The sequence below is a fragment of the Dermacentor variabilis genome, chromosome 6 (assembly GCF_050947875.1).
Source record: "Dermacentor variabilis isolate Ectoservices chromosome 6, ASM5094787v1, whole genome shotgun sequence".
NCBI classification, from domain to species: domain Eukaryota; kingdom Metazoa; phylum Arthropoda; class Arachnida; order Ixodida; family Ixodidae; genus Dermacentor; species Dermacentor variabilis.
Window position 1 is genome coordinate 68031130 of NC_134573.1, and position 25456 is coordinate 68056585.

General features: G+C 44.6%; 1 protein-coding gene and 1 long non-coding RNA gene across 2 annotated transcripts in view; both read right to left on the minus strand.

Annotated features, from left to right (window-relative positions):
- Positions 1–25456, minus strand: part of LOC142584837 (F-box DNA helicase 1-like) — a 166885-nt gene that overhangs the window by 18482 nt on the left and 122947 nt on the right. The window contains exons 14-16 of the mRNA XM_075695132.1: positions 18701–18843; positions 11050–11116; positions 4198–4386 (exon numbers count right to left, since the gene is read on the minus strand). Of these exons, the coding sequence (XP_075551247.1) occupies positions 4198–4386; positions 11050–11116; positions 18701–18843 (399 nt within the window). The remainder of the gene's footprint in view (positions 1–4197; positions 4387–11049; positions 11117–18700; positions 18844–25456) is intronic.
- LOC142584839 (uncharacterized) lies at positions 1197–4174 on the minus strand. Its single transcript, XR_012828943.1, has 3 exons — positions 1840–4174; positions 1476–1530; positions 1197–1341 (listed from the first exon to the last, which is right to left on the minus strand). It is a non-coding gene; the product is annotated as an uncharacterized LOC142584839 (long non-coding RNA).

A 25456-nucleotide genomic window follows, 5' to 3' on the forward strand; every position in this document is an offset into this window, starting at 1 on the left:
AAAACAAACAGACAAGAGCAGTGAGTTTGGTAACACAGTGGTTCTCCTATTTATACAGCGTTAGCTAATGTTTTGCAAAAAAAGTTCGTCATCGGTGATGGCTACGATACTTGAGGGAAAGTGGTTCCATTCCTGAGATGTACAGGGGATGAAAGATCGAAAGAAAGACTTCGTGTAGAATGAATTCCTGCCTTACTGCAATGATCGATGCGGTTTGAAATGTACTTGAGGCCATGGTATGAAGCCGTCGTGAAGTGTGGTATGACGGAAAATTTAATGAAATAGCGAAACACGAACGACTGCGGCAGCTAGCTAGGGGAATAAGTGCTTGTTAGTTTAATTAAAGTTATATTCATGGTACCTTTATAGTTAGAAATAATGAAACGAGAAAAGTTATATTGTACTAGTTCAAGTGAAGTAATAAGATTAATGAGACTAGGTTCCCATACTGCAGATGCATATTCAAGTTTCGAGCGTATTAGAGTCTCGTAAAGGTGTAGCTTTAATGTAGACAGTGCTTTGGAAAAGTTGCACTCTTAGTGCCCGAGCAGGTGAATAGCATTGTTAATGACGTACTCCATATTGGTCCAACTTAAGTTATTTGTAATGTGAACAACAATATATTTACAGGACATGACGAAATATAAGGGGATGTTGTTCAGATGGAAAGTGCTAGGATTAGAATTAGATCTGGATATTGCATTATTTTTCATTTGTTAACTACAAAAGGCTCATGTACAGTTTGCATGAAATCAGTAACTACGCTAGCCCTGCACCATAAGAGTTGGCTAGAAAAGGCAACTTCACACAACCGGCCTACTCCACACTTCTCAAACATGACAAACCAATAAAATCAATTTTTCTTTCTCTTCAAACAGCAGGTGACATACCTGAGGACAGTGCGTTCACAAAAAAGTTTTTGAAATATACTCAAAGTTTGGCTTAACATTCAGCCACTCAACAGTCCACGACAAGGGAAGCCTCCGTGTGGGAACTTGTCTTCGTCATGGCCCTCACAAATATGTTTGATGGTTGAAACGTTGGCTACAAGCTGAGGCTTCCCTTGCTCACCTCCGTTACTCAACTGAAGTGTTCATCTCCTTCTAACCTTTTTGCATCGTTTGAACGCACAAACCAAGATGTTTTTTTCAACATGAAACCGTAAACTGCATTTTCCAAGGATCCGCAAGCATTCAATGGGTATACTTATATGTTTATTTAGTGTCCTTGTTTATACAGAATATTTGCAGGGTCTTTGTAAGCACTGCAGTCTCCACACCATTTCTCGCCTCCCTACGAGTACTCCACTTGTGTCAAAGCCTTTACTGCTGCACCTGAACACTAAATGTGCAGCAGAAATATCAAGAACACACAATATGTAATCAAAACTTAGCATAATGTTATTTTTCTCTCTATACTTCATGCCTATTGCCAATGCATTATGAAAACAATGCGACATTGCAGCTCGAGCTTACCTTACTGAAAATACATCTTTGCCGCGCACTTCTTATGTTTCTTTTTTTAATCTAGCTGAAATCGTCAAAGGCAGACAATATACGTATAGTATGAAACACGTCAAACAGCACTGTATGCAATACGAGTGTAGCCGAGCACAAATATTGTTGTCTGAAGCTTCCTTCTCCTTACTTTAGAGGCACGCCAAACACGATGAGAAAACTTCGCTTGATTTCAGCTTTCAATTCCATTATATAGATTGCTATCTGTGTTTCTGTATGTTGTAAACTTGGTGACTGACAGCATTAGCTCCACCTGACCTGTACGAAAATTGTGGGCATGTATTGCTTCATTCCCGAGTGAGAATAAACAATGTAGGCTTACTTGTCTGACTTGTTTTTTTGCCAGTTCAGGCCTCTCAGTCACCTGGCGATATAATAAAGGTATCTGTGGTCATGTTGCAGTACTGTACACACGAACACAGCCCGGAAAGCGGTAGCAAAATGCCCAAAACCAGCGAGCAAGCAGCGTAATGAGCCCCACCAGCCGCAACTGCAGCGGCCATGTTGCTCATTACGTGATGATGATGATGCTAGTTTTGATTTTGCCAGCGCCATCTCTCGGTCGCACACTTTAGTCCACAATGCCACCGCTACTCTTATTTCCGTTGCACTGTGAGAGGTACAGTTTCTATTCTCTTTCTCTTCTCTAAGTTTATATAGGTGTTCTGTGGTGAAACCTATTCAATCTTTAATTGCTTGGCAGATTTTTGCATCGTCCTCAATTTAAGTAGAACAGGACGACGAGTAGGACGAGTAGGACGATGCAACGAGCTATGGAAAAAAGCATGATGGGTGTAACGTTAAGGGATAAGTAAAGAGCAGATTAGGTGAGGGAACAAACGTGAGTTAATGATATCTTAGTTGAAATCAAGAAAAAGAAATGGGGCATGGGCAGGACATGTAATGAGGAGGGAAGATAATCTGATGGTCATTAAGGGTAACGGACTGGATTCCAACGTAAGGGAAGCATAGCAGGGGGCGGCAGAAAGTTGGGTGGGCGGATGAGATTAAGAAGTTTGCAGGGACGACATGGCCACAATTAGCACATGACCGGGGTAGTTGGAGAAGTATGGGAGAGGCCTTTGCCCTGCAGTGGGCGTAACCAGGCTGATGATGAATGATGATGAATGATGATGAATGAATGAGATTTTGGCATTGACTCCAGGATGGATTTGGTTCGATTTGGAGGAATGCGTTTTCTCAAGTAGGGAGCAACATTCAGCCATCTCCCTGGGACAATCTTCGGGTCGAGCGTAGGCTTTCGTCGCGAAAGTTGGACTTTCCCACCGTTCACAATGTGCAAGAGTCTCTTACGATCTAGCGCGGCTCAAAGTTAAGTTTACAAACCACACAGCCTTCAGTGAGAGCTTTGTCGGCGCGGTGCAAATGCCTTTCATATTGTCGCCTTCTTTCAAGATCGGCAGGTGCCTTGGACAGCAAAGTTATTGTGCATTCTAGGTCCTCTAGTCGTATAGCCTGGCACGTGCTTAGCAGTACTTGGGGCAATATTGCCACCTTCTTTCGAGACCGGCAGGCGCCTTGGACAGAAAATATATTGCGCATCTAGGTCCTCTAGTTATGTAGCCTGGCACGTGCGTAGCAGTACTTGGAGCGCTACTTAAAGCTCACTGATGCGAGAAACATGCTGGAAACATGTTTCAACAGGCCACAACACGCGTCCGCCAAATTCAGACCAGCGCAGATGCTCTCGGGAGCTTCAGTATCTAGTGACAACAGCGTCTACGCTAAAATCACCACTCAGCACGACACGCACAATTCAGTGCAGTCACTACGATGATTGCACAGCCCGTTCTAGTACACTGTAAATTGGTGCAGAGTCAACGAAATGCCTCACAGTGGCTTTACGGCACTCGGAAAGTGGAGGAACAACCTCGCCAACAAAAGTGAGGTCACATCCCAGTCATATGCTTTTCACACATGCGTAACAATTCTCAGACGCGCAGGGCTGCTTGGGCTAGATTTTTTGCATGTGCACTGCCTTTGAAAAATGTTTTGGTTATAGTGCGGTACCGTTTACACTGCAGAAATTAGAGACTTCGGTGCCTTGCGCTATAAGCAGTCTATGCTGTAATGGAAGTGCTTCCATTGGCTTGGGAGTACACATGACACTTTAACTCAGGCTGTCAATGGCACATAATTGCCTCAATGCAGCCTGAGTGTTTCCATGACAACTAATATACAACAAACAAAAACCCTTCACGCCCTTTACAAGGAACACCGTTTGCATGTAAATGCCTCATGGCCAACTGCAAGAAAATTCCACTTTGCCTAATACAGTACTTTTATACAAAACAGCAAAATGGATGCATTTCATCTAACAATTACACACTAAGAAGCTACACTTGAAGTGCACAGCAAGTATGTAAGATTCCGTGGCAGCAGTGCTTGCAATTCTCCGAAAATCTGTACAAAGCATCATTGACTTATATAGAAGAAGACCAGTTTGCTACTCCGCCACGGGGAAAGGGATTTAAAAAGAAAGGAAAGGAGAAAGACGAATAGCAAAGTGTAAATCAGCGCACAAGATTCTGAGGCAGTGCACATCGCTATCACAGTCTATCAATCTCACAGGCTCGTAAACCGCAAAAGAAGCAAGTCAGCGCTCTGGCTGCCTTTGGCACGCACGTCTGCCCAGCCCAAGCACGCACACTGTACTCACTGGCCAGCTGCTGGTCCCCGCTGCACCGCAGCTGGAGGGCCTGCACGTACCGCGGCACATCGTGGCAGTGGTCGTCCACAAAGGTGAGCTTTGAGCAGAGGTCAATGTCCTCGACTGCCCTGGCATACCTGTGCAGCTGTGCATAGCTTGCGAAGCGCTTGACGAATGGGTCTCGTACCATAGATGAGGCTGCATCAAAGGCGTCAGGATGTCACTGCTTCCAACGATAAAATAACACACAATGCTGATTACAACAACTGAAGCCCAAAATGATTACATTTCCACTAATACAAAGGGGTTCAGTTCACAATGACGTGAAGCATTCAAACCATGTGCTCAAAATCACCAGCATCATCATCAACACAAGCCTTCTGCAGGACAAAGGCTGTCTCCATCCTATGCCTGCAAATTTTATTGAGACAGCAATAATGCAGACACTCAAGCCTCATTCATGCCACCAGCACCACCAGTGCCAGGGCCGCAATGCCCCGGCATCAACAGCACATGCGTGGCCCGCACACCAACTGTTAGAAATAACATGAGCTGCGGCAGGTGTGAAGGCGAGCCATGCCAGGGTGAGAAAGTTGCATTCCCTGTTAATGCAAATAGCATTCTTTGCCTACTTCAGCCATTGCCTGGTGGCTGCCAGAGCACTGCTCCTGCTATGCAGCAGCAGTTGCCTCGCATGCTACATCGTGCGAACATGTCACCACCACATAACGTTAAAACACGTAACATCAGAGGAGCTTGAACGCAATGCCTAACCTTGCTACTGCTGTCAATATTTTAGCGCAAGACTGCAAAATTCTTTTAAATCCCATAACTCCAGTTATTTATTTATTTATTTATTTATTTGTTTGTTTATTTATCACAGTACCCTCAGCACCAGAAGGACATGTTAAAGCAGTGGGTTTTACATTGCACAATATCAAATCGTACAAAACGTACACGTAGCACATGCAAATCAAAAGCAAGTATCAGTATTATATTTTAAGAAATCATATAACATCACATCAAATAACAAGCATTAGATACTGGGTTTGAAATAAGAATAAACAGCAGGGAACAAAATACACAGAAGTAGTGGTACACTACCCAGTGAGTAATTCTGTTCTGATATTACGCATCATATCAAAAAATTTCCAAATGTGTCTGTTCAATACTTTCATTCTCGGAACCCCCCCAAACCGATTACAACTAGCGCCCGCAAATTTTCTAACTTCATCGCTCCGCCTAGTCATGTGTCGTCCTCGATTGTGTTTCCCTTCTCTCGGTACCCATTCTGTAATCCTAATGGTCCAACTGTTATCTAATCTGCGCATTACATGACCTGCCCAGTGCCATTTTTATCTTTTAATGTCTATTAGAATATTGTCCTATACCTGTTCGCTCTCTGATCCAAACCGCTCTCTTTCTGTCTCTTAAAGTTATGCTTAGCATTCTTCGTTCCATCGCTCTTTGCACAGTCCTTAACTTGTTCTCAAGCTTCTTTGTCAGTCTCCAAGTCTCTGCGCCATATGTCAGCACTGGTAAAATGCACTGATTGTACACCTTCCTTTTCAATGATAATGATGAGCTTCCAGTTAGGAGGTGGCAATGTCTGCCGTATGCAATCCAACCCATTTTTATTCTTCTGTGAATTTCCTTCTCATGATCAGGGTTCCCTGTGATTAATTGATCTAGGGAAACACACTCCTTCACAGACTCTAGAGGCCGACTGGGGATCCTGAACTCTCGTTCCTTTGCCCGGCTATTTATCATTATCTTTGTGCTCTGCATATTAATCTTCAACTCTACTCTTACGCTCTCTCTGTTAAGGTCCTCAATCATTTGTTGTAGCTCGTCTGCATCGTTGCTGAATAGAACAATGTCATCGGCAAAGCGAAGGTTGCTGAGCTATTCGCCGTCGATCTTTACTCCTAAGCCTTCCCAGTTTAATAGCTCGAATACTCCTTCCAAGCATGCAGTGAATAGCATTAGAGAGATTGTGTCTCCTTGTCTGACCCCTCTCTTTATAGGTAACTTCCTGCTTTTCTTGCGTAGAATTAAGGTAGCTGTAGAATCTCTGTAGATATTTTCCAAGGTATTCACGTAAGCATTTTGTACTCCTTGATTATGTAATGCCGCTATGACTGTTGGTATCTCTACTGAATCAAATGCCTTTTCGTAATCTATGAAAGCCATATAGAGAGGTTCATTATACTCTGTTGATTTCTCAATAACCTGATTAATGACATGGATGTGACCCATTCTAGAGTATCCCTTCCTGAAGCCAGCCTGTTCCCTTGGTTGACTAAAGTCCAGTGTTGCCCTTATTCTATTGGAGATTATTTTGGTGAATATTTTATCTAATACTTTAAGTAAGCTAGTGGGCCTATAATTTTTCAATTCTTGATGTCTCCCTTTTGTGCATTAGTATAATGTTGGCATTCTTCCAGTTCCCTGGAACTTTTGAAGTCGATAGACAGTTCGTATAAAGGGCCGCTAGTTTTTCAAGCATTATGTCTCCTCCACCTTTGACTAAATCGACTGGTAGTCCATCTCCTACCGCTTTTCCCCATTTCATATCTTGCAAGCGCCTTCTAACTCCATCGCTAGTTATAGAAGGAGCCTGTAACCTGTTGAATTCTACTTCGTATGGAGTTATCGTGGCTGCTTTGGGTACTGTACAGGTCATTATAGGATTCTTCCGCCCTGTTTACTATATCTTTGGGATTGCTGATGATATTACCCTGCTTGTCTTTCAGTGCATACATCTTGGTTTGTCCTATGCCAAGTTTCCTTCTCACAGACTTCAGGCTGCGTCCATTTTTACTGCTTCCTCAGTCTTTCTCACGTTATAGTTTCGAATATCACTTATTTTTGCCTTGTTGATCAGTTTTGGCAGTTCCATGAATTCTATCTGATTTGTTGGGTTGGAGACTTTCATTCTTTGTAATTTCTTTATTAGGTCCTTTGTTACTTGGGAGAGCTTGTCTACTGGTTGCCTTGTTGCCTTGCCTCCCACTTCTATTGCTGCCTCTGAAGTCAACCTAGTTACGATTTCATTCATTAGCTCTAAGTCATCATCATCTCTTTGTTCTAAGGCTGCATATTTGTTTGCAACTACCAGCCTGAATTTGTCGGCTTTTACCCTTACTGCCTCTAAGTTGACCTGTTTCTTTTTGACTAATTTTGCTCTTTCTCTCTTCAAATTGAGGTGAATGCTAGCCCTCACTAACCTATGATTACTGCACTTTACCCTACCTATCACTTCTACATCCTGCACTATGCTGAGATCGGCAGAAAGTATGAAGTCAATTTCATTTCTTGTTTCACCATTAAGGCTTTTCCAGGTCCACTTTCTGTTGCTACGCTTCCTGAAAAAGGTGTTCATTATTCAAAGCTTATTCCTTCCTGCGAATTTTACTAGCATCTCTCCTCTAGCATTCCTAGAATTGAAGCCGCAGTTGCCAACTGCTTGTTCAACAGCCTGCTTTTTCCCCACTTTTGCATTGAAGTCGCTCATGACTACAGTATACTGAGTTTGCACTTTTCTCATCGCTAATTCAACATCTTCATAAAACTGATCTACTTCCTCATCATCGTGACTGGATGTTGGAGTATATATAGGCTTGTACTACCTTTAATCTATACCTCTGATTAAGTTTGATTACGACTACAGCTACCCTCTCATTAATGCTGTAGAATTCGTCAATGTTGCCCGCTATGTCCTTATGGATTAGGAATCCTACCCGGTATTGCTTCTTATCTAGGAGACCTCTAAAGCAGAGCACATGTCCGTTATTCAGCAATGTATAAGCCTCACCAGTTCTTCTAATCTCACTAAGGCCAATGATATCCCAAACAATATGTGACAGTTCATCAAGGAGTCCTGCTAAGCTAGCCTCACTTGAGAGGGTTCGGGTGTTAAACATTGCATGGGTCAGTTTCCATTGGCGGCCTGTCCGGACCCAAAGATTTTTAGCACCCTCTCCTGCATCTGACCGCCACCTTCATCAGGTGCTCTGCAGCTGTTGGGGACTGAGGGCCATTGGGTAATTGAGTGAGCTATTTGGGAGGTGGTGGCCGAATAATGTACCCAGGAGGCCAATTCCTGTTCTGGTGAGGGAGTGTCATGTTAAAACTTAGTGGGCCTTCCTAGTTTGGTTGTACCTGGATTAGTATAGCCCCACTTGTTCTCGGCATCTTTTGCCGGTAACAAGCGTCACTCCAAGCCTGCAGATGTTGTGCAGGCTTGGAGTGACGTTGTGCAAACTGTTGTGCATATATTAAATTAGGGCATTATTGTAATTAAGTGGGGTAATAGTCACACAACCTAGCATTGTGCAGCATTAGATCAGTGCTGAAGACCAGCCTAAAGGCCTTTTTTGTACTATTTTTGTATTAAGGGCCGCTGAAGTAACTGGAGGTGTTTTCCTACAGAAGTTGTGAGGAAGCTAGGGTTGGTAAACATCACAGTGGTTTATTCAAAGACATTTGCAGGTAATGTGACAGCATCAACAAGCTCAAAGGAAGATTCTGCACATGACTGAGTCACTCACTGACCACTCACTGGACTCAACAGAAACACCTAGACATCTGGAGTTCACATTGAGTGATTTGGTGTAAGACCTTTGAATAAGGTAAAGGTTGCAACATTCCTGCTCTCTTTGCCTATCTTTTTCTGAGTCCCCTTACCTCACGCACCTTCCCTCCCCACTCGCCCTCTCAGTTTGCACTTTTTGATCGCGGTGATTGCGATGCGCAGGGATGCAATTGACACAATATCAGGGTTCACGATCACTGCGATCACCACCACTGTGGGGATGTCAGTGCTGATATGTACTCCCTGAAGGGTTGCAGAAAATAGAACCTTTTCTTTTTCATAATCCCTCTCTCTCTGTGGGGCTGCACAGTACCAGCTGTCATAACACCCGAGCAAGATGACAAAAAAAAAAAAAAAAAAAAAAAAAAAAAAGAAGGTGCAGCCGGCAGCGCGCAGACACTCATGCACCATTGTGTGGAAACGGCACCAGCGCAACCACGTGACTCTGCTCCACCAACAGGGAGCTGCAGATAAGCCCCAGACCTCCTCGCCGGCCCTTGCCTACTGGCTCGGATGGCAAGATAAAAGAATGCCGCTACCTTTAGTTATATTCAGGTTGCTTAAGAGTGTGCGGCTGTTTGCACCCACTGGCAGCCAGAATACGAAAGCTACCTTTACATTCCCTCCATGATCAACGGCACGACGCCCTGCACCCCACCTGCGATCTTTTGCTGATGCCTACCAGAACCAAAGCTGCCAAAGCTTTTCTGGTGCAGCATGGTGAAATTTTGATCATTTTTTCACTTTTAGCACAATTTGGTGCAGCAATTCACTCGATTATCAAAATGGTGCAGTTGCCACTGGATTTTCCCTGAGATAAATATCATGATTTCACGGTCCATTAACCTACCTAAGGCTTCTTTGTTTAAGGGACACCAAACAGAATCCCTCAATCAGTTTAGGCTGGTTAAATATTTGTTCCTTTTGCAGTAATAGGTCAGTTATTAAAAGACAAAATCCAAGTCCAAACTTCCATATTTTTTTAAAGCGACACTTTTTTTGCAAACCCTCCCAGACTTTCCTGACTGTGGCTGCTGCTGATGTCTTGCTGAAAGGCTCACACTTCTAAGAAAAATTTAAATACGTGCCCAAAAGTGGAATCAGACTTTGGTCCCCCAGCAAGACATCCCGCTGCTCTAACCATTAGGCCACAGTTGCATGTATACTTCTATTGCACCAACACCAAATAGCTTTGAGGTGACCGCTGCGTGTGTCTACTCATCATCTAGATGTCACTAGATTTGCAGTAGATGTGCATAATTTTCAAAATTTCATACCAAAATCCCTGTACCAGTACATCAGTGTGACTTCACAAGTCTCAAAAGTATTTTCTCACATTCAGGCTGTTGCATTGAAGTAAAAGTTCACAAAACTTGTGAAGTTCTGTCCTTGGCTCCTTTAGACCATAGTACAATGTAGTCTGCCTTTACTGATAGTTAACTGGACCCGAGAAGATGCAGTCATAATCCAGGACGTCGTGGCGGCCCTGTGCAGGAACTTCAAGGCGGCGTTGCCAAACATATTTCATATTTGTGTTCTTTCCGGCTTATCAATCCTTCTCTCATGGTTAGGGTGGCCTTTGCACTATTGCAGAAAGCTAATTTACTAATACAGCTAAACTTATTTTTAAGTTTTGTGTCTGTTTAACACGCACTAGGTGCTCTATACATAAGCATTTTTCTATTCCTCTTCATTTGCAAATGTGGCCAGGAATCGAACCCTTCACCTTGTTCCCAGAGGCAGCCCATCACAGTCACTGCGGTGAGTGTGAAGAGTGATTTATGGAGGAAAAACCGAATACCTTCATCAAAATGCACTTTCACTCACATTAAAATGTAATGCAAGCACTTTTTTTATTATAATCAGTTGGTTGCAATTTGGCAAATACAGACAAGGTCAAAGATGCCATTAGGAGCCAGTTCCATGTTGTCATAGTGGTGGCACCAATCCTGTCATGTGTTTACATAATTTTCTTGCTTGGTCTCTTGAAAATGAGGCCTTGGATACCTTGGAGTACTAACCCGTCACTTTACCTAGAATTGACATTACTGTCCCTATGCAAACAAGCACTACAAAATGATGTGACGTTGGCCTGATTGGTGATCTTCAGAACCAAACGTGTGCACACCACAAAGAAGAAGATGGGCAAACAACGAAGTGCTGCATTGTTTGTTCGTCTTCCTGTCTGTTGTACAATTTCTGCACACAACACGCTCAATCTTAAAGCAAGCACATTGCCTCTACTTCCGGGAACGCAGACTCACCCTCGTCTGGCCGGTACTTGAGGTAGTAGATGTCCAGGATCTGCTGGAATCCGTAGCTGGCAATGCCCTGGTGAAAAAGGGCTCCAGAGTCATTATCAATTTGCAACATTTAAATTATATTAGCTGGTTTACGGGTGGTGTCCGAAACAAACGAAACATTTCTCATACATTGTTTCCAGTGCCTACCTTCTCATATCGGGGAATGGGTAAGCTGATAACAATGATTGTTAAGGCGCCCCTGGTGCTCTGAATTAATTTCAATACAATGAATTGAGCCTCTTCCGTGCATTTCGAATTCAGAAGTAGGGTAAACTTAGGTAGTGTGTATGCATTCGTGCTAACACTTTAGCATCCAAAGCAGACGAGCACGACAAAGTGTTCCTGTCATGTGGTCTTCTTTCCATAATCTCCTTTCCAGCTGAAGTTTCAGCGTCAACTTTTGTTTTATTTCGTGTATGGTGCATTCTGCTTGTCAGAAGATGAGCTGTGGCACCACAGCGCACGAAAAGTACAGTACGTGAGATTGTGGTGCGACATGTTGCAACAGTGGAATGCCGCTTTCTCGGAGGCCATATGAAAGCTGACGCACAAGCAAAACTTTGCCGCAGTGTAATGAAATTGGACTGAGATTAATAAAAGTGTAATGTGTCACATATAAGAGGGAAGATGAAATAAAATGGTAGACGAAGAAAGGTTTCAAGAAGACGACGAGGATGGCGTTAAGAATGACGTGGATTAACCGAAGACGAAAGAAGATAAAGAAGAAGTTTCCAGTGAGGTGACAAGAGATGATTGGTGGAGAAGTATCCGGTGAGATGGAAAGCGACGATTGGTGGAGAAGAGAAGAAGACGAAGAGAAGGATTACGTGGACTAACAAGAAGGCTATAAAAGGGCGAGGAAGGGCGAGACACAGGGGGAGAAGAAAGCAGCGGAGACTCGGCGGGTGAGGGACGGTTCGACCGGAAGAGAGCGACGCCGGCTACTGCTTCGGCGTGCTCGTGTTCTACGGCTTTGCACCGCAGACTTCCTGCCGTTCCTGAGCCCGTTCCGGGGAGTCCACGGAGGACGCCACCACCTGCTACGGCCAGGGGTGTCTCTACCGCTGTCACCACTCTTCCAGGTGGTGCCCCAACGCCAACATCATCGGCCACACCTCCACGGGCGCTTGGACCGGGAGCGTGTACGACGCAACCAACGACGCCTCCAGCGACGCCAGTCCTCGAACGTCGAACGCCACTCCGACGCCGGCTACGGGACCCACACCACGCCACATCCGCACCGAACCAGACGTAAGCACGAACGCCAACCACTCTCAATGGAATGCTAGTGGCAGTGTTACCGGTTCGTGTGTACTGATAGTTTTTGTATCTTGTGTGTTAGTTTTGTTAGGTTTGTGTGCTGCTGTTCTTGTCGCGTGGGTTGTATTAAATGTGCATCTGTGTGGGTACGCCTGTCGCCTAGTCCATTCTTTCGGCCAGAGTGTTCTCCGGAGGAGATCCGTGACAAAGACAAGTGGCGAGCCTGCCAGGATTCATTTCCTTGTTTCTTTTTGCTTTGTCTCGGATCTTTCCGATCTCTTGACGGCTGAAAGTATGGATTTGGCAAAAACGCTGGAACTGGCGCTCAAGCTAGGGCTAAGCAAGGAAGAGGCGCTGCGTCTCTGGGACGAGAAGAAAGAAGAAGCAAAGAGGCAGAGAGAGGAAAGGGCGCAAGCCCGCGCAGACGCTCGCGAAGCAGAAGAGCGAGAGGCTAGAAGTGCTTGCGAGGCAGAGGAGCGAGAGGCTAGAAGAGATCGCGAGTCAGAAGAGCAGGAGAAAAGAAGGATAGAACGTGAGAAGCAGTTCCTTTTGTGGAAACAGGCGCATATCGCAGGAGGATATGAGGGGGTCATGGACGATAATCAGCGTTCTTTTGCGGATACCGAATCTCCTAGGCCGGCCAGGGTTCGTCCAAGAAAGTTAATGGCTCCTTTTGATGACAAAAGAGATGATTTGGACGCGTATCCGCAACAATTCGAGCGGATAGCTCTGGGGCAAGACCAAGCTGCATGCGTTGTCGGCTCTCGGGCAGAACTTGTCACACCACCTGAAGTTCCACCGCGAAAAGGAGAACAAACCCCGCTGGGAAATGAGGTGGTGAGTGGAGCACCCAAGTCAAAAGCAGCAATGCCGGTGGTGGTTGGGCAAATAGGGGACCATCCTGTATTGGTGCTTAGAGACAGCGGAGCCAACACACCTTTGGTTGGGAGAAGCCTGGTGAAGGACGAGGAGCTTACAGGGCAAACGTCGACCCTCACTCTCGCAGATAGCACAGTAGGGTACCTTCCTGAAGCCAGGATTCTAGTGTCCATGCCATATTATACTGGGCAGGTAGTGGCAAAATGCGTAGAGCAACCCATCTACGATCTCATCGTGGGAAACATTACGGGTGCAAGAAGTGTCGAGGACCCCGATCCCGAGTGGAGGATGCTCGACGTTGAAGAAAAACCAAAAGAGGAAAAGTCCACGACAACTCAGGCGAGTGATGGGGCAGTCACTTTCTCGTCGGCAGTGGAGACAAGAGCTCAAGCGACAGGCAGAGCAATGCAGCGTTTGGGAAGAAAGAAAGAGGGTAAGAAGAAGAAGTCCAAAGACAAGAAGTGCCCGAGCAAAGACAAGTCAAAAGACAAGAAGAACAAGAGCAAAGACAAGTCCAAAGACAAGAAGAGTAAGAGCAAAGACAAGAAAAGCAAAGGCAAGGATAGTAAAGAGAAGAAGAAAAAGAAGGGTTTTTATACTTGGCTAAGCAGCAAAAGCAGCAAGAGCACCAAAGAGAAAGGGGGAGGCAAGCGCAAGTCCAAGAAGGCCAGGAAAGGCTCCTCTAAGGAACGCAGCTCGAGATCCAGAAGCAAGGAGAAGGCTGGCAAAGCTAAGTCCAGCAAGGAGAAGGTGGGCAAAGGAAGCAAGGAGAAGGCGGACAAAGGCAGCAAGGAGAAAGACAACAAGGATATGCAAAGTAAAGAAAAGCAACAAAGCAAGGAGAAACACAACAAGGATAAGCACGTAAACAAAGGAAAGCATAGCAAGGACAAGCAGAGTAAGGAGTCCAGTAAGTCCAGTTTGGCCTTACAAGAATACGAATTTCAGGTGGAATGTATTAAAAACAGGGATAACGTTGGAGCGAACTTCATGAGTCGAGCCAACTGAACAGCTCTAGGTATCCGTGGGAGGTATCTTGTTGTTGCTGATGTGGTATGTATCGCAGGGATGTAGCGTGTTGTTGGTGTTTTTGTGGTTGTTACGTGATTATACAAAGGAGTGTGTTGTGGACATTAACATGTTTATTAAGGACACCGTGTGGACAATTGCATTGTTTTGAAATCGCAGTTAAGCTGTGGACATTAACATGTTTAGAACACCGTATGGACAACGGTAGTGATGTGTTAGTGGTGTGCTTTTGGTGTGTGCTGGTCGTCGGCGTTGTGCTGTGTGGTGTGCTGGGGCCAGAATCGCCACAGAAGATAGTCGGCTGGCTGGATGGCCTGAAGAGGAGGACGACTTGAGCAGTTTTTCAGGGAAAAACTCTTGAGAGAGGGGGCCCTTGTCACATATAAAGAGGGAAGATGAAATAAAATGGTAGACGAAGAAAGGTTTCAAGAAGACGACGAGGATGGCGTTAAGAATGACGTGGATTAACCGAAGACGAAAGAAGATAAAGAAGAAGTTTCCAGTGAGGTGACAAGAGATGATTGGTGGAGAAGTATCCGGTGAGATGGAAAGCGACGATTGGTGGAGAAGAGAAGAAGACGAAGAGAAGGATTACGTGGACTAACAAGAAGGCTATAAAAGGGCGAGGAAGGGCGAGACACAGGGGGAGAAGAAAGCAGCGGAGACTCGGCGGGTGAGGGACGGTTCGACCGGAAGAGAGCGACGCCGGCTACTGCTTCGGCGTGCTCGTGTTCTACGGCTTTGCACCGCAGACTTCCTGCCGTTCCTGAGCCCGTTCCGGGGAGTCCACGGAGGACGCCACCACCTGCTACGGCCAGGGATGTCTCTACCGCTGTCACCACTCTTCCGGGTGGTGCCCCAACGCCAACATCATCGGCCACACCTCCACGGGCGCTTGGACCGGGAGCGTGTACGACGCAACCAACGACGCCTCCAGCGACGCCAGTCCTCGAACGTCGAACGCCACTCCGACGCCGGCTACGGGACCCACACCACGCCACATCCGCACCGAACCAGACGTAAGCACGAACGCCAACCACTCTCAATGGAACGCTAGTGGCAGTGTTACCGGTTCGTGTGTACTGATAGTTTTTGTATCTTGTGTGTTAGTTTTGTTAGGTTTGTGTGCTGCTGTTCTTGTCGCGTGGGTTGTATTAAATGTGCATCTGTGTGGGTACGCCTGTCGCCTAGTCCATTCTTTCGGCCAGAGTGTTCTCCGGAGGAGATCCGTGACATAATGCTTGCATGTCGCTTCCGGACCCCTTTTACAACTGCCTGCAAGCTATGTCTGAATGAAGAGAGATTCGACCCTAATTTCTTTTTTCCTTCCATCAATTTCATGTCTCCCTCGATTCCTCTGCCATGGGTCATTAGTGTGGTTGTGCAATTTGATGTATTTATTTCAAATAGTCTATCTTTAATGCATTAGAATTAGGAGTGTCAAAGTAGAAGAAGTGTATGTGTGTGAGGTAAGGGAAGCCGGTCACGTGACAGAAGTAGAGAAGGGATGGGAGAGCTTAGAAAAGTGCATGCATGTGTTGTGTGGTGCAAGTGACAGTGCCTTGTTCCGGACCGTCGCCAGTTGCACTTTCCTCCTCGGACATGTGTTTATCGAGTGAGCTCCTGAACAAAACTTTGCAACGTGGTGATCATGGTTTAAATCATGGATCTGGGACCTCTAATATATGCAATGTAATGTTAATGCATTTCTCTTGCATTTACTGCTAATTTGCCACTGGAATATTTTAAAGAAGCCTTACAAGCCTCCATGAAGGCATAAGCAACAATGATATGGCAGGATCTACAAAAATAAACATTATTAAAAAGGACAGGCAAAACTGCGTAAAAAGAAGATAATAAAACAAAGGGTGCAGAAATTGCAGTGGCAGAATGCATTTAGGCAAATGTCAGAAATGTGCACAGGTTCTATTAGGAGCTTATATAGGCACAAAATTTCGTATATCAAATTATTCATATATCTAACTATTTCACAATTCCCTTCGTGTTTGATATATCCGGGTTCGACTGTAAATGAATAAACAAAAACAAGGCTCACTCATCAAACTGAAGCAGCTGAGGCGAGTTACAAGCACACTACGAATCTCCACAGAAATAAACCCAAGTCATCCCCCATCTGCATGCTTGAACATTAGTGTAAAAATCTACACGGGATGAAAAACTAAGCACCGACTTTAAACTGATGGAATTCATTGATGCAACATAGCTATAGTATAAGGTCTCGGGGTAAAGATATGACTCACAAGAAGGAAAATGAAGGAAAAGTGAAAAGAATACAAATGCAAACAGCGTCAAGTACTTAGATAGCCACATAGCAAGAAAATGCACAATCTGCTAACATTGCCACGTATACAAGGGCACAACTTGTCTGAGAGGGCAACCAATGGCTTGCACACACAATCGGACCGATTCTTTTCCTAAGAAAAAAAAAAAAATGCTTCCGTAATATCTTTGGCTATCTGCTCATGGTGAGAATGCAACACCAGTACTTGGGCAGAATGTCGATGGCAGGCACAGTGGCGACAGAACACTGTGCTTAGCATTGCAGTACACTTGAACCTCATCGTAACGAAGTTGAAGAGGGATCCAAAATTACTTTGTTATATCCATTATTGCCATTCAATGCAATATACAGGGTCCATTATGAAAGCGATCCGCATGATTTTATTATGATGCGACTATCCATGGCAACACGGTAAAGCTGGTCAGGAAATGTGGCGAGGGTTCTACCCTACACATGTCCACATTTGCGGTTTATGGGATGGTGACCGAGGATCTGCAAATGCACAAGGTCTGCACGAAGCTTGTGCCGAAAGTGTTGACAGAAGATCAAAAAGAACTTCGAATTTTGCGCTGTCAAGATTTGTTGGATTTGATTCAAAATGAGCCGGACTTTCTGAACTCTTTCATAATCGGAGACGAATCATGGATGTTCGCGTAAGACCCAGAATCGAAAAGGCAGAGCAGCGAGTGGCACACAAAATCATCTCGCCGCCCCAAGAAAGCGTGAATGAGCAAGTCTCGAATCAAAACGCTGCTCACTGTCTTCTTTGACGCCCGAGGAATCGTCCATTTTGAGTTTGTACCGCAGGGAGAAACTGTCAACTCAGCCTTTTACCTAGAGGTGCTCAAGAGATTGAAACGCTGGATCGTGCGCGTGAGAGCTGACATCAAACACACGGTCAAGCTCCACCATGACAATGACCCCAGCCACACATACTTCACTGTTACCAACTTCTTGGCCCAGAGCAACACCCCGGTGGTTCCCCAACCGCCTTACAGGCCCGACTTGGCTCCGTGCAACTTTTTTATGTTTCCCCAACTGAAGTGAGCGCTGAAAGAAAAGCATTGGGATACCATGGAATACATCCAAAAGCATGCTACAGCGTTCCTGAGAGACAATACCATCGAGGACTTTCAGGGTACCATCCAGGCATGGCAGACACGCATCTGCAAGTGTATTGATGCAGAGGGAGAGTATTTCGAAGGATTTTGATTATTTGTACAGGTCCAGTCAATAAATCTATTTTTCCCAGAAAATGCACATTACTTTCATAATGAACCCTGTATGCCCAATAGGCTGCACAATTGTAAACATAGAAATAAGAAGAGGGCTTTGCGGCCTGGGGAGCCGCTACACAGCTACGCACGAGATGAAATTTGAATAAAACAACAAAAGAACCTTCGGCATGTGCAACATGCGACTTAGCACCTGACGTGACAGTCTTTAAATAGCTGCCTTCTGTTCCATTGTGATGGCCTTTTTTGTGCCAGCTTTCCACTTGGCTCATCAGGGTCGAGCCAAGCGGAAGACACAGTACTCTGCTGTGCAATCGAGGAGGCAAGCTCACGAGGCAAGCGAGCTGGGACGTGGCCTCCCAGCAGAAGACCTACCCCAATGTCTGCCATCGATCACTACCCATGTGATGCTGGCTGAATAAGAGCTTCATGGAAGGATCAGTGGCACACAATGGGTGTGCCCCTCTCCCTTCTCAGAATGCACATCCAGCTCTCATCACATCAATACTCCCATCTATTGTTGATAGACCAATCCACAAGTTTTTCCACAACAATTTCCCGTGCATCACCATTCTGGGGTCGCAACGTGAAAAGCAGGGATGGAAAAAGACCGGAAGGGAATGCAGTTTTTTTTTTATTTGTGGCTGCACAACAGTACACAGTTCTGCCTTGTAATCCAAGGATGATTGTTACAGAGTTCTGTACACGGCACACATTCATTTAAGATGTGTTATGAATATAAAAACACATTCTTTCACCCATTTTTTAATGTAACTGCTGCAGCTCAACATATCTTTGATGACATGCCAGAGGAAAAGGAAGTCCTTTTCACAAATGGTTCTCATTGGTCCTGTTATTCAAGTCCTAGGACAAGGGCATAACATGACAGAGAATCGGAAGGACTTGCCCCAACAAAGGCACCTCGGACATGGCTGAGGCCAAGCTGTACGAAGCCCTCGTTGCAGACGATGTCAACAGCCATGTTGAAGAGTACCAGGTTGCTGCGAGCGAGCACTGCCACTTGTCCACTGAGCGGGCCATGTATCGATCCTGGGTGAAAAGGGCGGCATTCAGTGAAACACACTCGCTCTTTTACTCAATCTGATCCAACTACTGAGGCACTGAGCAAATATGCAAAGAGAAGAAAGGGAAAGGACAGCAAGGAAATCAACCAGAATTAAAAACAAAAAAAGACTAACAGGACTGTTACGAGTGCATAATGCGAATGTTTAGGCATTGGCTGTGGTGTGAGCTAGGCATTTTCACTCCCAATCTCGAGCTTGTCGAATTGCTTGGGGTTCTGAAGGTCCTGTTTCCTTATGCCATTTCAGTGTAAGGGATGTTCTATGGCATTTTCGTTGAGACTAAGTATTATACTCCGCTGTGAAGCTCGAGGCTTTCTAAACATACACAGGCTCCGACAAAGGCTACTGTATGACAACAGCATGAGGACAATGAGAAGATGATTCTGAAATGATGATGCTATAATGACGGCAGCATGATGTCAGCATGAGGGCAATGGGAGGACGATTCTGAAATGATGATTGTATGATTGTATAATGATGGCAGCATGACAATGGCTGTATAACGACGATGGTATGACAAGAATAGAAATGTCAACTTTGGAATGACGACGATAAAATGACCATGACAGAATCATGACAAACAAATGCACGATGACTGCTGAATGATGATGGCACATTGACGATTCTAACATGATGACGATGATATAATTATGGCATGATGATGATGAACAATGGGATGACGACGAGTGCATGACAACCATGGAATGACGACTGTATGACGATGATGGCGTAAAATGGTGAAAATCAGATGACAAAGCTGGAATGAGGACGACTGAACAACCATGGCGATGCAATGGCAATGAATGCATGATGATGATGGCATGACAGCGGCATCATAATCACGACTGAATGCTAACAGCGTGGTCACGTTGGAAAGACAAAGAAGGAATAGCATCTATGGAACGATGAAGGCAATAGACGACAGCATGACGACAATGGGCTGACGAGTATATGATGATGATAAGATGAGACTCTGATGACATGATGAGAATGGGATGGCATGCAATGGCATGATGAGAATTGGCTGACGATGCTCGAATGGCAACAACTGAACGACCACGGTGGCATGAGAACAGCGTCCTACCGGCTAACATTACTACAAGAATACAGCTATTTGCTGATGACTATGCCATTTACTATACAATTAACTCGTATGAAGACTCCTTGCAATTACTACTTAACTTGCATATCATTGACGACTGGTGCAACAAATGGCATATGCCACTAAATCTCTCAAAGTGCAAATCAATGTCATTTACTTGCAAACGCACCCTCATTACCAACACCTACACGATGAATAATGTCCTTATTGAAGCCACATCGGCATACAAATACCTCGGAATACTCATGAAATCATCACTATCATGGAAAAGCCACACAGAAATTATTTGTTCCAATGCTTCACAAACGCTGGGCTATTTACGTCGTAATCTTAGCTCTGCATCACAACAGGTTACAAAACTGGCATACCTAACGTTTGTCCGTCCAAAACTTGAATATGCATCGTCCATTTGGCATCCCTCACAAGCATATCTAACTGTGCAATTGGAATCGATCCAGAGCTGGTCTGCTCGCTTCACCTCAAACTACTTATCTTACATCAGTGTTTCATCACTCAAGTAATCACTTAGTCTGTCACTGCTTATCTCGCCTTTGCCTGCTCCACTCTTCTGTCACCCGAAATCATGCCACATGCTACTAAAACCACAACATAGAGCGTCCTTTCGACTCACCCATACTAATGCAATAACACGTGTAAATGGCCACATGGCATATATGAACTCATCTTTTTTTTTTCCTAATGCAATAGTGTTGTGGAAATCCCTTCCAGAACACATAGTGGCATACACCAAACACGAAGAATTCCGCGAAAAACTAATAATGCACTACACAGCCTCAGAGGACAGCCTCCCTACACTAACACATCTTAATAAATATCTGCCTGCTTTGATTCTTTTTTCTACTGTTTACTTTTATATTTTCAAGGTATTATCAATTGTATCTTTTACTTCACTGACTGTATTTCTGCTGTATTTTTTGCATTTTTGTTCAGACCATTGAAGTTTACATGTCTTTATGTCCCCCCTTATGTAATACCTTCGGGCCTTTAAGGATAAATAAATGAAAAAATCACAATGCACCTTCTTTTATGAATCAAGTGCACATGCGCTGTACTCTAGCAGTGAGTGCTGGAAGCGTTTTGTAGAGCTTTGGTAATTTGTGGAGCAAGTCATATGCATGTGAAATTGTGTGGATAGCTTGCAACATAGTCGATGTGGACGCGAACTCATACGAGGGGGGATCCAAGAATAACTAGAATTTCCTGATAAAAAGCATGGACATTTTTTTTTAATACAACTCTAATCACCTTCAAAGTACTCTCCCTTAGTACTAATGCACTAGTCCAAACGTTCATTCTATTGCTGGAAGCATATTGCAAATACTGTCTCTTTCATATCTGCTAGCGTTGTCGTGACATTGCGTTTGACTTCATCTACATAGGCAAAACGCTTGCCTTTCAAGTCCCTTTTCATTTAATGGAACAGGAAGAAGTCCGCAGGAGCCAAACCTGACGAATAGTGCCTGCGGGTCAAGGTAGTCTGTACTGAGGCCAAAGACCGGGTGTGTGCGGGAGCATTCTCATGATGCAGGAATTACTCGGCGGAATTCCACAAAGTCAGACTTCTGCACAGCCATTTCACCGTACGCCAATAACATCGGACTATAAACACGTCTTTAGGTCGCTGAAGCTCAGGCAATCCTACAGCAACAAGAAAAAGATCCCGAGCTGAGGGAATAGGAGGCGGAAGCCATCTGGCACCGTTACCTGTGGGTTACTTAAGCACGATGAAGGTCAGGTGAACGCAGGACAAGCTTCGCTTACCCCCATTTTCCAGGAGGGTAAGGGTTCATAATTTTTTGCTGTTGTTTTATTTAAATTTCATTGCATGCACGGCCGTGTAGCAAATCCATGGGCCGAAATGCGATCTTCTTATTTTCATGTTTACAACTGCGCACCCCATTGGGCATATATTGCTGTAAATGACAATAATGGATATAACGAAGTAACGGATATGCAGGTAAACCTCAATATAGCTAAGTTCAATATAACGGAATTCTCGATGTAACAAAGTAATTTATTTTTCATAACCTTCTGTCCATAGAACACTACGCATTTAGAACATCAATATAATGAAGTGTGTTTGTATTCGATTTCAATATAACGAAATTTCACTGCCGCCACAAAGAAATGCCGAGACAACAAATGGAAACTTCCGCGGACGCAGACGGTCAAATGATAGCATCACAATCAGCTGCTTGCAAACGCACCTCTCAAATTGTGCGCCGCGCAACAAGAGCGACTGCCGAAGTGGAGCTGCATCACATTCCGTATAAAGTCCAAGTGCGATAAGATCCTATTGCACCCCACACACTGTGTGCTTTTGGTGCGAGTGAAAGTGTGCAAGGGTGAGACAAGAAAGCTGGTGGCTTCACGAGTGCCGCCTTCCCGTGTAGGAACACCAGCAGCAGGGAGCGAATGCTGCATCTGCCTTTCACTTCCAATGCGAATCTGAAACTCGAGATTACGCAACCTCCAGTACTAAGCACATAGAAAGGCAGTGCGCATGATGCTACGTCATCTCGGCATGCCCAATTTTTGCACAAGCAGCAGATAACCCCGAAAACAGGGCATGTGCTCTGCCTATGCACTCAGCTGCACTGACAGCCATGCGTAGCCACAGCCACGCTAAAAAAGCAGACGTGCACTAACCTGTCCCACACTCCCCGCCCCCCTCCTCCCTTCTCGAATGCTTGATTGCGCTACTGTGAGCTCGCTCCCCTCCCCCTTTCCCCCTTGCCCACACGGGAAGATGGCACTCATCAAGCCTATGGGTGGTGAGGACTTACGGAGTCGCCATCTGGTGGAAGCACCTATGCTTTCGTAGTATGAGGGATAATGAGGCAAACTCATAGGTTTGGCTGTCAGCGTTCAATAAAAAACACCACGTGGGAGCCCTCGTGGACATTTCTGTAAGTACTCTCGAAAAGACGGAAGTTTTTTACCGTCAAAATAATAATCTTGGGCAAACAGAAAACACAGTGTGGTTTACAGACACTATCTTTTAACCGAATACATACAGTGAATGCCCACTGTGCATAGTTGTCGCGATAGAATCCCTCAAACCGGCTTCTTGCATGAAAGGTCGGCAGTTGGTAAAAGCGAAGTATGTGAAATATGCTCTTATGGTGGGCTGTCTGTATAACCAAGTGGAACATAATGGAATGAAGCCTCAATGCTGCAATCACACGGGTTCGCAGCGACCGACTGCGCGTCTGCATGCATGTCTGCACACAATGTTTCACTTTCGCTGCATGCGTGTTTTCACATCGTGCTGTGAGCTTTAGGCCGCAGCATATGAGCATTTGACAGTACACAGCAACCATTGTTGCGTGGATGCTATCAGAGCTGTTCAAAAATAATTTCGCTATAACTAGGGACTTCAACGCCGATGGCAACTTGTGATGTGCCATTGCGACGACTGAATGTGCTTTTTTCTTTTCTCCTAAATTCTTGGAAGTTTCAATATCATTATTTCTCAAGTTGAATCACACGGTATGTTTATCGATCTTCTCAGAGAGCAACTTCCCGTTGCTTCTTTTTCTTAACCCAGTACACTCATTGTTTGGTGCCAACATAAACTTGAGCACATGCCATGTTTTCTTTTTTAATATCTTCTCACCGTTGCCTTTCCATTCCAGTGAACTTTCCAGTATCTAGCATCAACAAGTTCATAGACCAAAGCTTCATGACAATCGCTGGGCAGTGTGTGTGGGCGAGAGTCTCAGTGCGTGCTTTATGCCACTCATTTTCGTTTTCAGCTGGCTTCAGCACTTGCGAAGCAGTCGACGCAGCCATTGTGTCCACGTGATCCCTCATACTATGTCACGCCGATGGTGTCGACGCAGCTCCGTGTTTTGTGCCAGGTATATATGCTCGACAGTAGTTTCTGGTGGTTATTTGGTGCTCATGTAGTCTAGTATGATGTGGTATCTTCAACATTGGAAATGACTGTGAGATGTACTGAAGTAATTTTAGACAGCATGGCCAAAGTTTCTGAGCTGGACAGAGCACCCAGCATGATGCGTGCGTGTGTTTGAGCTGACAATCTGCTTTGGAGATCAGTTAAGTATTTCTCAAGATTTGAATTAGTAAAAATTAAAAATTAATTAACTTAAACTTCCAGTTGGCAGTCAGCGCTTGTCTGTGGTATTTGTTTCCTTGTGTGCTCGTCTTTTTCGCGCTGTTTAACCTCAGTTCTTAAAATTTGATTCGCAAATATGCCTTTACTGCAGCATTCCCACTGTAGTTCTAAGCTGTGGTATCACCGACATGGCACGAAACGATATGTTGGGTTGAAGATCCTCATATTCAACAAAATAATATTTTTTTTTCTAACTGAAGTTAGTTTTTTACGACTGCCCAATAGTTAGGCAAATTAGTGTAATTTGGCCCCTTCCATGTAAGAAAAATTTGTTGGTGACTGTACTGATTTGCATAAAAGGTAGACTTTCAATATAACAGAATTTTGATTAACAAAGCAAAGTGGCAATTTTACTGACTTTTTTATATCGCAATTTACCATATACGGTCTTCCCATTTTTTTATTTCTGCACTTATGCAACTTTCTTTAAAAGGTTCTTTAAAAGCCTCTAACCCTACAGCTAGAATAGAACTGGCAGAACTTTCGAAGTTAATCAACAAGCGTAAGACAGCTGACATAAGGAAGCATAATATGGATAAAATTGAACATGCTCTCAGGAATGGAGGACGCCTAAAAGCAGTGAAGAAGAAACTAGGAATTGGCAAGAATCAGATGTATGCGTTAAGAGACAAAGCCGGCAATATCATTACTAATATAGATGAGATAGTTCAAGTGGCTGAGAAGTTCTATAGAGATTTATATAGTACCAGTGGCACCCACGGCGATAATGGAAGAGAGAATAGTCTAGAGGAATTCGAAATCCCACAGGTAACGCCGGAAGAAGTAAAGAAAGCCTTGGGAGCTATGCAAAGGGGGAAGGCAGCTGGGGAGGATCAGGTAATAGCAGATTTGTTGAAGGATGGTGGGCACATTGTTCTGGAGAAACTGGCCACCCTGTATACGCAATGCCTCATGACTTCGAGGGTACCGGAATCTTCGAAAAACGCTAACATAATCCTAATCCATAAAAAAGGGGGTGCCAAAGACTTGAAAAATTATAGACTGATCAGCTTACTGTCCGTTGCCTACAAAGTATTTACTAAGATAATTGCAAATAGAATCAGCAACACCTTAAGACTTCCATCAACCAAAGGACCAGGCAGGATTCCGTAAAGGCTACTCAACAATAGACCACATTCATACTATCAATCAGGTGATAGAAGAATGTGCGGAATATAACCAACCTTTATATATAGCTTTCATTGATTACGAGAAAGCGTTTGATTCAGCCGAAACCTCAGCAGTCATGGAGGCATTGCGGAATCAGGGTGTAGACAAGCCGTATGTAAAAATACTGAAAGATATCTATAGTGG